The sequence below is a fragment of the Salvia hispanica genome, chromosome 3 (assembly GCF_029641045.1).
Source record: "Salvia hispanica isolate PSC_SH4W2 chromosome 3, Shi_PSC_v1, whole genome shotgun sequence".
Lineage (NCBI taxonomy): Eukaryota > Viridiplantae > Streptophyta > Magnoliopsida > Lamiales > Lamiaceae > Salvia > Salvia hispanica.
The window spans coordinates 41,154,935-41,168,711 of record NC_142694.1 but is presented as its reverse complement, the minus strand read 5'-3'; the positions used below and the strand labels follow the sequence as shown (position 1 = coordinate 41,168,711).

Here is a 13,777-nt window from a genome sequence, read left to right as displayed (position 1 = left end):
TAAAGAAGTTACATGTGACACCTTATCACATATCTCATATCTCATATTCCATAGTGTTTTATTTGTCTTTAGAATTGTGACAATGCTTTTGTTGCCAACCAAATGAACACATTGAATGCAGATTACATGCTAGTTCAATTGCTCGATTATCTTGTTTTGATCGAAAACATGTTCATACAAGAAGTTCGAATGCAATAAACACGTTGATATAATCCGTTATCCAAATATCCGGTTAAGAGTAGCTGCTAAACGAACACCGCCCTGAGCTAGCCTCATGTTCACCACCGGATAACGTGATAGAAAGTAGTCGTCTGCATAAATCATAGATCATGATATAAAAAGAATTGGTCTATAGAAAAAAAATGCGAAAAACGCACCTTTGAGAACAGAGCCGTTGCTAACGCCCTTGTAAGCCCAGTCGCACGCTGCTTTGATCCCTTCCGATGCATATCTACACGAGGCATTCATGTCATTTGAAATTTGTATTATGTTGATTTTTTTCGTTTTATGAACTTACGCGTCTGGACAGGCCGTCTTGCTGCAGGCCTCCCACGCCTTTGCTTGGCTCGCCCACACGGTCTGTTTTAGAATTAAGAAGGTTCTAGTAGTTTGGAAAGGAATGGTGAGGTAAGAATAGATAGGGATTGTGTATATAGATACCGTTATGTTCGTTTGGAGTGTATGTATGAGTTCTTCTACGTTGGAATCGAAGAACCTTTCTTCTGCTGTTTCGACAATGTTGTCGTCCCATACCTGTGGATATGGATCGAACATAGATTCTTCGAAAAAAGGATGGTTTTAATGGAGGAATTGAATTGACTTACATGATGAAGAAGTGTTTTTCTAGTGTACCAATGCACATCAATTGTGTTTCCTCCTCTGTCTGAAGTGAATCCGACGTGTAGAGGCTGCACGATTAAAAAGTTATCTGACCTAAAATGTGTGTTCTGATCATATTTTGTCGAATCAAAAACAAGATTGTGGTAACCTGATGGATGTCTCCAATGAAATGAGCTAGGAAGAGAAGTGCTTCAGTGAGATTATCTGGTGTTCATATCAATCCATGTAAGTTCATACTATAAAAAAATAAAAAAATAAAAAATAAAAATAAAAAATTGAATATTGAAGATTGAAGGATGGTACATTGAGAATTGGGATTGGTGTATGTGATGAGCTGATTAGTGTAATTGTAGATTGCTCCAGCCACACATCTATCTTTTATCCCATCTTCATCTTTGCAATCCCCTGTATTTGCATAAGTGAAAATGTTGATGATTTTTTTTTAGTGTTAGACATGGATTGATGACTTACTTACATTGCATTATTGAATGTCAGGCAGGGAAACGACCTCGTATTAGTACTAAATTAATTATTTCTTGTTTTCTCCCTTCCGTTTCATTAAAAATTATAACAAATCCATAGTTTGATAATTAACATAAAGATTTTAAAGGAATTAATAGGCAAATAACACTTGAAATATTTGATTAGTGTATAGTTGAAGAATGGATCTCACTAGTGTATTGATAGGAGCAGAGTTGATCCGGAGTATCGATGTAGTGAAGGGCCGACGACCAGTGGTAACGGAACTTAACACGGTCGGCCCACGAGCACAAGCTACCGAGATCATTATCCGCGTACGCAGGCAGGAGTTGGGAGACCGCGGCCGCAGCCGCCTTGCTCAACCTCGGCTGCAGCAACCAACCAAAATCCCACATCGAATAAATAAGAGAATAATTAAAAAAAAACAATAAGAAAGTGTTGAAATTAACCTGAGCAAGTCTACAAGTGATGAGATGGCCATCAATTCCCCATCCATAGGCTGTGGAGGTACAACATATCAAAGCTGCAAATGCTAGGATGTGGATTTTGTACAACTCCATTTTTTGGTTTCTTTGTGATTTCATCAGAATCTTATTTATAATTTGTTGAGCTGTGTGAAATGATTGAACAAAATTAAGGTGTGAAATGTTGGAAAAGATTTGTTGCGGAAAGCGGCTTTTTCGATGTTTAATGAGACGAAAATGACAACCTTGTTTTTAATGAATGCTGATGAATTGTAACGGTACGGTGTGGTTGCAAATTAAAACGACTTTATTCAAATGGGATGTAATTAAAGTCTTTTTTTTATCCTCTTGCAAGATAAAAAATTACTAGTATTTTGATGAAGTCTTTTTTATCTTTATTTAAGGTAAAGAGTGTTTCTTGCCTTTTTTTTGCTTATCTCAAAATTTGTTTCTTAATTTTTGTTAAGAAGGAATGGAAAGAGTTTGGAATGGGAGAAGATAGAATAAATTAATTTTATCTATAAATGAAAAACAAGTAGCACCAGTGGTCTAGTGGTAGAATAGTACCCTGCCACGGTACAGACCCGGGTTCGATTCCCGGCTGGTGCATATGTTTTATAGTGCTGTGATGATATCCCTCTCGTGAATGTTGACATTTTTTTATAATTCAAATCATAGTTCGAAGTTTGTATGATATTCAGAGTTTGCATTTTATCACTATCCTAGGATTGAAAGAGTTGACTTTCCATTTCTCATGAAACAATTAATGAACCGAGACTCTGGGGCTCCGCTTGGTACATGGATTTGGAATTGTAATCCCATGGAAAACATCATCGATATATTACACGTAGCCAACCTTATTTAGTCATGAGATAATTGAGAACAAATAAAACTTTCACTGTTTTTCCAACTTATTTTTAAGGTCGCGAGTAAACGTACTAAAATTTGATCAAATTTTATAGTTTTTCCAATAATTTTCCTTAAATTAAATGGTAGTTAAAAAGAGGATTAGTATTGAGGTGGATCATGACATTGGTAACCAAATTCCAAACCACTATCCACTTGCTTTTACATGATAATTGTGCTTTCTTACTATGATCCAATAATTTATCTAATTTTATAAACAAACATAAACTCCTATATAAATCCAAGTTCCACATGTATTGCCAATAACATTAAGTGTATCAAGATGCCAGAATATTGTGTAACTGGAGGAACAGGTCTTATTGCAGCTTATTTGATCAAATCTCTGCTTGAAAAGGGTCATATTGTAAGAACAACTGCTAGAGATCCAGGTACAATTTGTGATTCTTTATATTAGATTTACTATACAAACATGGGATTTAATTCTTACATTGTTTCATTTTTTTTCTTACATCAGATAACACAGACAAAGTAGGCTATCTCATGCAGCTGAATGGAGCAAAGGAAAGGCTCAAGATTATGAGAGCTGATTTGGTGGAAGAGGGCAGCTTCGACGCCGCCGTGGAGAGCGCAGACGGCGTCTTCCACGTGGCGTCTCCGGTGCTCGTGGCGAATGATGACAACGTAAAGGCAAGTCCATGTTTTTGTAAGATATATAGGGAAAATTTTGAAAAACCACGAACTTTGGTCTAATTGTGATACTTATCACAACATTAAAATACAATAGGGAAAATATTAAAATAAGGAGCTTGGAATTTTTTTCATAATTATCCCACGACAAAAAAAAAATTCAATCATCATACATGTTACATGATGTTGTTGATGTTTTTCAATAGAATGCCGTCATTCACGATATGAACAGTTGACATCGTTTAATTAGTCATAGGCTCATAGCAGTAACATCAACATCAACATATGATTTTTCAGATGTCATATTAAATATTAATTTCGCCAAACAAATCGTTGTATGATAGTTGTGAATAAATTTAAACTTTATGATTTGTCAGATCGATTGTTAAAATTTTAAACGAACTAGAACATAACCAAATTTTATATTTTTTTCGGCAATTTTTGCCTAGTAGAACCCAAATATAATTTCTCAATTTAAATTTTGAAACAAAAATGCTACCGGAATAACCACTATAGTCATTAATATTAACTACTTTTATAATATTTCTTGAAAATAACATATTTTCATTTTATTTTTGCAGGAAAAATTGATCGATCCATGCATAAACGGAACCCTAAACGTGCTAAAATCTTGCAAGAAATCTATCAGTGTGAAGAGGGTTGTCTTAACCTCATCTTGCTCTTCGATCCGATACAGATTCGATGCCGAAGAAGCATCCCCCCTCAATGAATCTCACTGGAGCGATCCTGAATATTGCAAGAGATACAATGTAGTATTATTGCCTTCAATTTTTTAATTTATTTTTTATAATGATTTAGCAAAATAATTTGGAGGATGTTGTTTTTGCAGCTGTGGTATGGTTATGCAAAAACTGTAGCTGAAAAAGAGGCTTGGGATTTTGCTCATGAAAATGGGCTTGATTTAGTGGTGGTGAATCCATCATTTGTGATTGGCCCTTTGCTTGCCCCTCAACCAACTAGCACATTGTTACTTACATTGGCTCTTATAAAAGGTTAGAATTAGATCGAGTTTCGGGTTTAAATGTTGCGTGCTTCTCTTGAGTTCTTTCGTTATTTTTGGCATAGACAAGATGTTAACGAACTAAACAGAGCGGTTCTTTATTAATTGAAACAAATTGTTTCGTTCCAAACCACGCATCATGTACGATGAATAATCCTTACACACACATTAATTTCTCCAAATTGAAGTCCCAATGTTTTTTAAATTCCTTTCAATTAATACTACTCCTTTGTTTGGATTAGGTGTGAGAGGAGAATATCCCAACACAAGAATAGGTTTTGTTCACATATATGATGTTGTGAATGCACATATTTTAGCTATGGAAGAAAGTGAAGCATCTGGCAGACTTATATGTTCAAGCTCAGTGGCACATTGGTCAGAAATCATTCAAATGTTGAGGGAGAAATATCCTAATTACCCTTACGAAGATAAGTAAGTGTGACAAGCAATATCGTATCGAATTAAAGATAACCTAGTTGATAGAATGAACATTTCGGGAATATGTCTGATTCTATCATCTCCATTGCTCCCAAAGAATTGATCTTTTCTTTCAGTGATTGAATCAACGGTAGTACTAATTTTCTTACTGTCTTTCTTTTTTCAGGTGTAGCACTCAAAAAGGGGGTGATATGCCCCATAGTATGGATAGTAGCAAGATTGTTGAGCTGGGGCTTCCTCCTATGAAATCTCTTGACCAAATGTTTGATGACTTTTTTACAAGTTTTCAAGAAAAAGGATTTCTTTGAGGGAAAAAACTACTATTAAAATCAGTCTTATTTTATATAGATGATATCAAGATTACTTTTGGAAAATGAGAAATGGAACTATTCCATGATGTTTAAAAACTCAATTTGAGATTTATAAAGCTTTTGTTGCTATTATGTTATCATAAATTATTATTCCGTCACTTTTCTTTAATATTATTATTATTATTATTATTATTATTGTTGTTGTTGTTGTTGTTGTTGTTGTTGTTGTTGTGGTTGTTGTTGTTGCTGTGGTTGTGGTTGTTTTTATTATAATAATAATAATAATAATAATAATAATAATAATAATAATAATAATAATAATAATAATAATAATAACTGCTAGTTGTTAACAAAGTTAAAATAAATGGGCCCAATCAAAACTCAGGCCTTTTGGGCCAACTATGAAAAATATTTAGATAAAAAAATTCTTTGCACTTAAATATTTTAGCCCAAAATCTTTAAATATGATTTTATCCATTAAACTAGTGGAGAACTTGCTCTTTACAAATCGTTTTCTTTTTTCTTCTCGAATTCAGCATTATAATGGCCCACAAATCACAATACTAAGTTTATAAATCAAGAAGTTGGTCAACAAGAAATTAAAAAGAAATGATTCTTACACTTTACTCAAGACATGAAAGTAACTATATTTGAAAAAAAAAATCAAATTAACGGACCGACAATGATGTTAGTCCAATCCAGAGAAAGTTTGCCTATGATCGCGCTAATAAATTTCACACTTGCTATGGTCTCTAACTTTGAAAAGCAAAATTTTAGTTGATAATTTATTTAGGGAAAATATGGATGACTGGTTAATAGATAATGCATACTTCATCCATTTATGATTAGGAGTCTCATTTTTATCCACACGGGTAGCTTAAATGGTCTTCAAGGTACTTAGTATAATATATTTCAGATTCGAATCCCACTAGAATAATGTGAGAGCTTCATCAATTGTGGTGGCTCTTATGCGCATCGGGTATATAACCGCTTCTTTAAGGAACATGCTAGGATTAAACCGTTATTTACTCACTATTTTGTCGATTCGTGATGTGGGGGGCCATGGGGCGAATGATTTGCTTTCTTTTAAAACCTTTAATTTGAGGGAGCTTAAGCCCCCTCTAACTACACTTGGATCCAGCGATGTATAGATTAATGCAAAGTTGTAAATAGTGACTTTGTTGGTACTAACTTTTTGTTAACAAGTAACTCTAGCAAACAATCCATTGAACTAAGATGCTCGACATTTTGATTTTACCATCGTTTTACAAGTCAAGGAATTTAGAAAACATGGTTTTTGTCACATATTTATATAGGTAAATAGGTGTATAAAATAATCAAAGTGCTAAAACAGAATGTGAACCTATTTTTCCGAGACTATAGTCAACAATTGCATGTATGCTTTAGAAAAATATGCAACCAAATAAAATCACAATAAATGTAAAGGTGGAAAGAAAAATAATGAGCTATGATGAAATTATTGAGTGAGTGGTGTCACATTCCATTACAATAATTCACTTTTATAATTTTCTTTTAAAACCCCACTCTATGACTTCATTGCATGTGTTTATTCTCAACATTTAATCGCAATTACTAACTTTCACAATAAGAGCAACTTTAACATGGCCACGATAATATATTGCATATTCTCCAACTTATAGTTTGACTTTTTTGCCGATTTTGTAATTTCTGTTATTTATTTGTTGTTTTGCATTTTTTTCCAATCTGTTTAATATTTGACTTTTTTTTAGAATTTGTTTGTTATTTTTGTTTTGTTCAACTCTTGCTTATTATCTTTGATAATTTGAACTTTTTTGTCATTATATACAAAAGTAAGAACTCTATTTTAAATGAGTGGACAGGGGAGAGTAATGAATTGTATAGATTCTATTAATAAAATTAAAAATGGGAAATTTTTCGTTGCCAAATAAGTAAAACATAAATTTTTATTGCTCCAACTAAGAAGCAACTAACTTACACATTAAACCAATGTCAAAAATTTCCACCAACCACCCCATTCATAGATAGAAGTGGACACTATAATTTAATACAACAAAAAATGGTACAGGCCAGAAAGAAATGACCTGGATGTAATGAAAATTATAGTACTACAAGCCAAGATGAATTGAATTGGCTTTTAAAAAAAATAATTCAAATTGTGTTGTAGTATCTCATTTATATATGTATGCTAAACATATTAAGTTTTAATGAATATATGTTATAATAACGTTAAGAATGTATCAATACGAAAAATACGAGAATAACATTTTCCTAAATAATCCAAAAGCAATTAAAATTAGATTTATATATATAATTCACATTATATTTCATATAATAGGTGTTGTGAAATTGAAAAAGCCTACACAATCAACACTAAAATGGCCCACGCACACACTCACTCTTGCTTAGCAAACAAATAAAATAATTGTACCTTAATAAATCGTTATATGTCGTCAACCCAAAAATAATTTAGAACACTGAAATCATACACCAACACCTCCTATTATAATTGTCATTCCAAACAAATTATGTGGAATTTTATTTTAAAAATCTAATCATGAATTATCAGAAATGGAAGGATAGGATGGATGCATAATTGATAATAAAAAAAATTGACAGTCCATGGCATAAAAAGACATTTCCCAAAGTTCATAATAAAATCGATAATTTTGCTTCTAAATTCTTAAAACTTTTTCCAAATTTAGTTCTGCATACCAATTTAAAATTATAAATTATCGAATTATTATTTTGTTCTAATTTTGCAGCCAATCAAAATTTCAGCGCTAATTTCTTACGTGATTATTGTACCTCAACCAAAATCATATCTTATTTTAAACAGCAAAACAACACTATATATTACACCAAATTAAATAATTTCATTTTTAAATTACGATTTATAATAAGTCAAGTTAGCATCAAAATCTTAATTGATTGCCAAATCAGAATAATTAATAGTTCACCTATTTAGAGGCAAATTTTAAAGGTGGTATGCAAAAAGAGAATTTTAAGAGAAATGTCTCTATTGTAATTGAAAGGTAGTAGTACTAAATATTTTGGTGATTAAAGCTATAAGCAGCAAGAGTAAAAAGGGAGATGTGGTGGGATAAGCAATGGAATCATAGCATTAGGAAAATGTAACTTTCAAACTAAATATATCATTGAAATAGAGACACATGGTTCAAATCCGTGGTGCAATTTGGACTTATAAATAAATCTAATCACATGGAAAACGACTTCTGATAAAACCAAATCTTATAAAATCTTAAAGTAGAGAGAGTAACGATGATTTTACTCTCATTCGTTCCGGAGTGTAACTTAATTGGTAAGACGATAAATCAGAGTATGATTAAAAGTGTAATTTAATTGGTAAGACGATAAATCAGTACTTAAATTTAAATGAGAAACTATTATTGATTGAAACTTAGTTTGTAACATAGGACTCGAAACTAAATGAGAAACTATTATTGATCGATGAATCGAAACCCCTTCGGACGGCTCAAAAAGCACAAGAAAACCCGAAGGGAACTCCGAACTCGATAGCACAAAAAACTCCCATCAAAACTCATAAACAACACCCCTAAAACTGATATTTTTTCAGTTCTAGAAACATCATTCTCTCAAAAAACCAAAACATAGACATAAATATTAAAATTAACACTAAACAAAATTCCTAGTAACTGCAAAACTCAGAGACTCATAACTCATAAGCATGCTATATTGTAAGAAGGCGTTGCTCCATTGATCCCATTCATAGCACCCGGCGCCGCCTCGTCCATCCACGCCATCGCGCCACCCTCGAAATCAAAATCAAAGTCGAAATCCGGCAATGCACTACCCTGATCGCCGTCCTCAAACCCGAAAATCGGGAAATCGTCCAAGTCATCGTCGGCAAAATCATCGAAAGACGGCACGAATCCGTCGCCCGCGACGAGGGCCTCGAGCTCCGCGTCGAGATCAATCTGAGCCAATCCCATCAATCCATCACCCATCACATTATTCGCCGAACCCGTTGTAGCCACCGCCATGGACGAACTCGTCTGCGACGCAATGCTGGCCGATTCGACCGCTAACGCCACCGACGAACTCGACCGCGATATAGTGCCGCCACTCGAAAATTCTTCAGAGGCAGTGACGGGGTCGTCGGTCCAGGACTTTTTCTCGACGCGCTCAAAAACAACGACCGAGCCGTCCTCGGCCGACACGTTAGTCGAGGCCTCGAATTCGAGGCGCTTCGTCTCATAAGCCCGGGACGCCTCCTCGGCGGACCTGAACGTCCCTAGCCAGACCCGCTTGTTCTGGATCGGGTCGCGGATTTCCGCGGCCCATTTCCCCCATTTCCGGCGCCGCACGCCTCGGTATTTCCCGGCAGCCGGACTCTTCTCCGCCGCCGCAGAAAACGACCTCTTCCTCTTGAAAAATCCACTCTCAGAGCTCTCCGATTCCGAAATCTTCGGATTCACCAAAGGAAAGTGGACTTCATGAACCACACGCTTCACTCTCCTCTCTCCCTCTCTCTCATCGTCGGAAGAGTCCGTCGCATCCGGGTCGTCGCAAACGAATCGGATCTTTCTCATAGCATGCTTAACGGGTTCGGGTCGGACCTTGACCAAAACGGGTTTCCGAAGCTCCGCCTTCATCTCCTCTCTCTCTCTCCAAAACTAATCAAAAACCCCTAAAATCTTCACTTATTCTACCAATCCTACCAATCAAACAAAAATCCCTAATTTGAGATTCGAATCAATCGATTTAACAGCCGATTTATGTGAAAACCCCCAAAACACACAACTCCAGTACAAGTCCTGCAACACAAAAGTGACAAAAACATAAACCCCCAAATTAAAATCAAAATTGAATTAGGGTTTATGAAATTAAACATGAAATTGGGGGAAAAGTGATTCCAGTTTGAATGAATCTCACCGTTTGGGCCTCAAACGCATCGAAACAGTGGGGGAGAAAGAGAGGTCGCTCTGCTGAATCGAGCAGCAGAGGGCTTTGCGCATGAAACGAGCAGAAATCGAAGGAATTGACGAGAAACAGAGCTTGACAACAGCAGCCCGAGACAAAACAGCCAAATCGAAACTTGCCGACATAAAAATCTCTTGCCCGAGCCGCCGTATCTCAAAAGCTCTCGCCTTTTTCTGCTCAACGCTTCACCCAAAACGAGAGGGAAATGAATTTTATTTGCTATAAATAGAGACTGAGGAAATGGGATTGAGAATCAACGGCTCAGATCACTCGAGCGGCGAAGAAAGTGATAAAGATTGAATTTTTACAGTATTTAGTGAAGGGTTTAAAGATAAACCACTCAGTGAGGAAAACAGTGTGTGTGAATTAAATTTAGTGGAAAATTGCATTTATTTTTAGTTATGTATTTTTTTATTTAGCATTTAGTATTATTATTGCTTTCAACCAACAAATTGACTGACCCCATAACGCAAATCTCAAGAAAAATTGAAAAGAAACAAGAAATATGAAAACAAGGAGGGAAAAGACATGTGTGTTTACATCGAAAATCTAAACCAAATTGAAATAAAGTAAATTAAAATTATTTATTTCTGCCTACCTCTTTTGTTTTATTTATTGTATTTTCAAATAATGTTGCTTTCTTCACTCACTGAGATAGTATGGAGTGGGGGTTTTAGTGTATGTAGAGATTCGTGTATATACATGAGTAGCATGATGAGGTGGCATGTTGGTGAGAGATTCTTATTTATATCAAATTTTAATTATGTTTAATATTTTAGCATTATATAAAACCATCATAGCCATAATACTTTCTAAAATCTTTCTGAAACTTGATGAATTTCTACTTTAAAAAAAAAAGATAATTATAGTAGTAGCAAGATGATTTGATTCAATTGATATTGACCAATTTTATCCCCAAATTCAGCCTATTATTTCGTAAGATGTCAAGAAATAACATGGTAACAAATAAATCACAGTAATAGAAAATCAATGAAAAAAATATAACATTAATAGAAAATCATTGAAAAATAAGTACTATATTTTCCGCGATACGGTTCACTATTAATTGCAATAGTATTGCAAGTTGCAAAAAATCTAGAGAGTTTTAGGTATTATTTTTTTGAATAAATGTTTTGTCAAAAATTAGTGTATGGATACAGAAAAATAGATTCGCATTTATTATACAGAAAAATAAAAGCAGTTATACTGATCCAAATTCCAAATGCACTGTAACTTAATTTGAGCACTAAAGGTTGGTTCACCCGTCTTATTCAGTGTTGTTTCTTGTACTTAGTGGAATGTGAGACCCATTTTTTTATATTGATTTTATAATAAAATGGGAGTGAATTGAGTTAGTGGAATGTGAGACCTACTTACGATTTATGGTAAAAATGAAGTGTGACTCTTAATTGGGAACGGATCGAAATGGAAAAGTGTGACTCTTAATGGGGGACGGAGGGAGTATTTTCAACTGAAGTCGTGGGCCACTTTTGTATTGCATGTTCGTCAAAGCTAATTTGACTCATTATTTTTTTGTTTATTTATCAAAACTTCATTTTATTTAAGAGATACTCCCTCCGTCCCAAGGAAGATGATCCCTTTCTTGGACGGCACATGATTTTATGCAACTTTATTTTGTGTGTTAAGTGGAGAGAGTAAAGTAAGAGAGAAAATAAAGTAGAGATAAATGAGTTTTCATTTTAAACAATGAGTCATCTTAATTGGGACAAATTAAAAAGGAAAGTGGGTAATCTTCAATGGGACGGAGGGAGTATTAATATTGGGTGTCCTAAATCTCACCGTGCTGCCAATCTAGGAAATTATAATCAAATGAGCCATGTTTCCTGGGAAAAAAATTAATAATTGAGACAAGATATTCCATTTGATATAAATATGCCCACGTATACTTCTATAATAAGTTAGGTATGTGTGTGTAATTCCACTAATTTAAAATATTAATATCGTTTTTGTTAGATATATCTACTATTTGGGATTTTTTTAGAAGACCACACACCCACTGTTTCACTTTCAAATATGATAGGAATAAGATTCTTTTTAATTGCATAACTCACGTTATTCAATGTCGCTCAATCACGATACATATGATTCATGCTCGTCATGTTGTCCACTACTCACGTTATTCAACGATATGTACTCAATTATACCACCCATAACTTGTAATCGGTTATTAAGTCATGTATTACAAATGGACTAAAATAGTACATAGGTAAATTTTGGAGAACAACATGATTTTAATAAATGTGAAAAGTTAATGAAAATATGGATCTTATTTTCTTTTATTATTTTTATAATGAAATATGAGTATAATTATTTAACGGAATTGACTTATTTACTATTTACAATAAAAATAAAATCTTCTTTTATGAGGAATAAATAAAAATGATAAAATAAAATTTTCATTCGCACATAAAATTAATTAATAAGATTGACAAGACATATAACAAAATAAATAATTTTAATAAAGATAAAACATAAAGAGTCCATGTTCTAGACTTTTAGTGGATTCCATTCAAATTCAGTTTCAAAGATATACCAAATAAAGACACCCTCGTGAATTCTAGTTCTACTATCATACTTTAAATATAAAATAAATAACACTGCCACGCACGCATCACGTGACCCTGCTCTCTTGTAGTGAGTATACCAAACTTATTAAATTAAAATATGGGGAAAGGAGCATGGCCCCTTTTCTTCTTGGACACCATGATATTTTTATAATCACGTGACAGTACATCTATAAATGCAATTAATTAAGGTAAGTGCAGTAGGTCACGTGACAGTGCGACTGTACGTTTATACATACGTGTCTAATTAAATTATGCGTTCTAAATTTGACAATTGACGATGTACTACGATTTTTCATTTACAAGTCTCTCAATTAGATCAGTTACTAGAGTAGTAGACACGAGTTATAATATGTAATTGGTATGTAAGAAAAAAAATACTCCCTCCGTTCTGGATAATTCGGGTCACTTGACCGGGCACGAGTTTTAAGAATTGTAATAAAAAGTGGGTTGAAAAAGTTAGTGGAATGTGGGTCCTACCTTTATATATTAGTTTTTATAATAAAATGTGAGTAAGAATGAGTTAGTGGAATATGTGATCCACTATAAAAAATGGTAAAAGTGAAATGAGACAAATTTTGTGGGACGGACCGAAATGAAAACTGGGACGAATTATCTGGGACGGAGGGAGTAGTTGAAATTGTGTAGTGAATGGTGAGATCTATAAATAATATTCCCTCCGTCCCACTCAAGATGACCACATTCTTGAGTGGCACAGAATTTTAGAAAATGTTGTTAGGTGAAATAGAGTAGAGATGAAAACGTTAATAGTTGAATATTTTAATGAGGAGAGAGAAGAGAGATGAAGTTATTTACAAAATTAGAAAGTAGTCATCTTTATTGAGACAAACAAAAAAAGAAATGTGGTCATCTTGAATGGAGCGGTCGGAGTAAAGTAAAAGGAGAAGGAGAAAAAAATTGTAATAAATGAATATAGACTATTTTTATACAATGAGCGAAAAAGAAAATATGACATATTTCTGTTGAACCAAGTAGTAAAAAGATTGCCATAAGGCCGTGTTTGTTTGACGGGAAAGTAAAGTTGTTAAGGAAAATGATTTCCTGGATTATGATTTTCAGGAATATGATTTATTGGATTATGGTTTTTAAAATTTATCA

At 33.9% G+C, this 13,777-nt stretch overlaps 3 protein-coding genes and 1 non-coding gene across 4 annotated transcripts; 2 read left to right on the top strand and 2 right to left on the bottom strand.

The window, feature by feature from the left end:
* Positions 1–1,937, bottom strand: LOC125216717 (endonuclease 2-like). The gene is made up of 9 exons (XM_048118479.2): positions 1,770–1,937; positions 1,514–1,688; positions 1,144–1,245; positions 989–1,044; positions 825–908; positions 661–753; positions 518–579; positions 378–451; positions 1–311 (listed from the first exon to the last, which is right to left on the bottom strand). The coding sequence occupies exons 1-9, from the start codon at positions 1,902–1,904 to the stop codon at positions 217–219; spliced, it is 876 nt and encodes a 291-aa protein (XP_047974436.1). The 5' UTR covers positions 1,905–1,937; the 3' UTR covers positions 1–216.
* A 385-nt stretch (positions 1,938–2,322) lies between these two features.
* Positions 2,323–2,393, top strand: TRNAG-GCC (transfer RNA glycine (anticodon GCC)). Its single transcript has one exon. It is a non-coding gene; the product is annotated as a tRNA-Gly (tRNA).
* Positions 2,394–2,967: 574 nt separating this feature from the next.
* LOC125209018 (tetraketide alpha-pyrone reductase 2-like) lies at positions 2,968–5,282 on the top strand. Its single transcript, XM_048108590.2, has 6 exons — positions 2,968–3,079; positions 3,166–3,338; positions 3,920–4,108; positions 4,189–4,351; positions 4,602–4,791; positions 4,964–5,282. Exons 1-6 carry the CDS (start codon positions 2,974–2,976, stop codon positions 5,103–5,105), a joined length of 963 nt encoding a protein of 320 aa, XP_047964547.1. The 5' UTR covers positions 2,968–2,973; the 3' UTR covers positions 5,106–5,282.
* A 3,212-nt stretch (positions 5,283–8,494) lies between these two features.
* LOC125215501 (uncharacterized) lies at positions 8,495–10,281 on the bottom strand. The gene is made up of 2 exons (XM_048116932.2): positions 10,026–10,281; positions 8,495–9,907 (listed from the first exon to the last, which is right to left on the bottom strand). Exon 2 carries the CDS (start codon positions 9,743–9,745, stop codon positions 8,810–8,812), a length of 936 nt encoding a protein of 311 aa, XP_047972889.1. The 5' UTR covers positions 9,746–9,907; positions 10,026–10,281; the 3' UTR covers positions 8,495–8,809.
* Between the last annotated feature and the right edge of the window lie 3,496 nt (positions 10,282–13,777).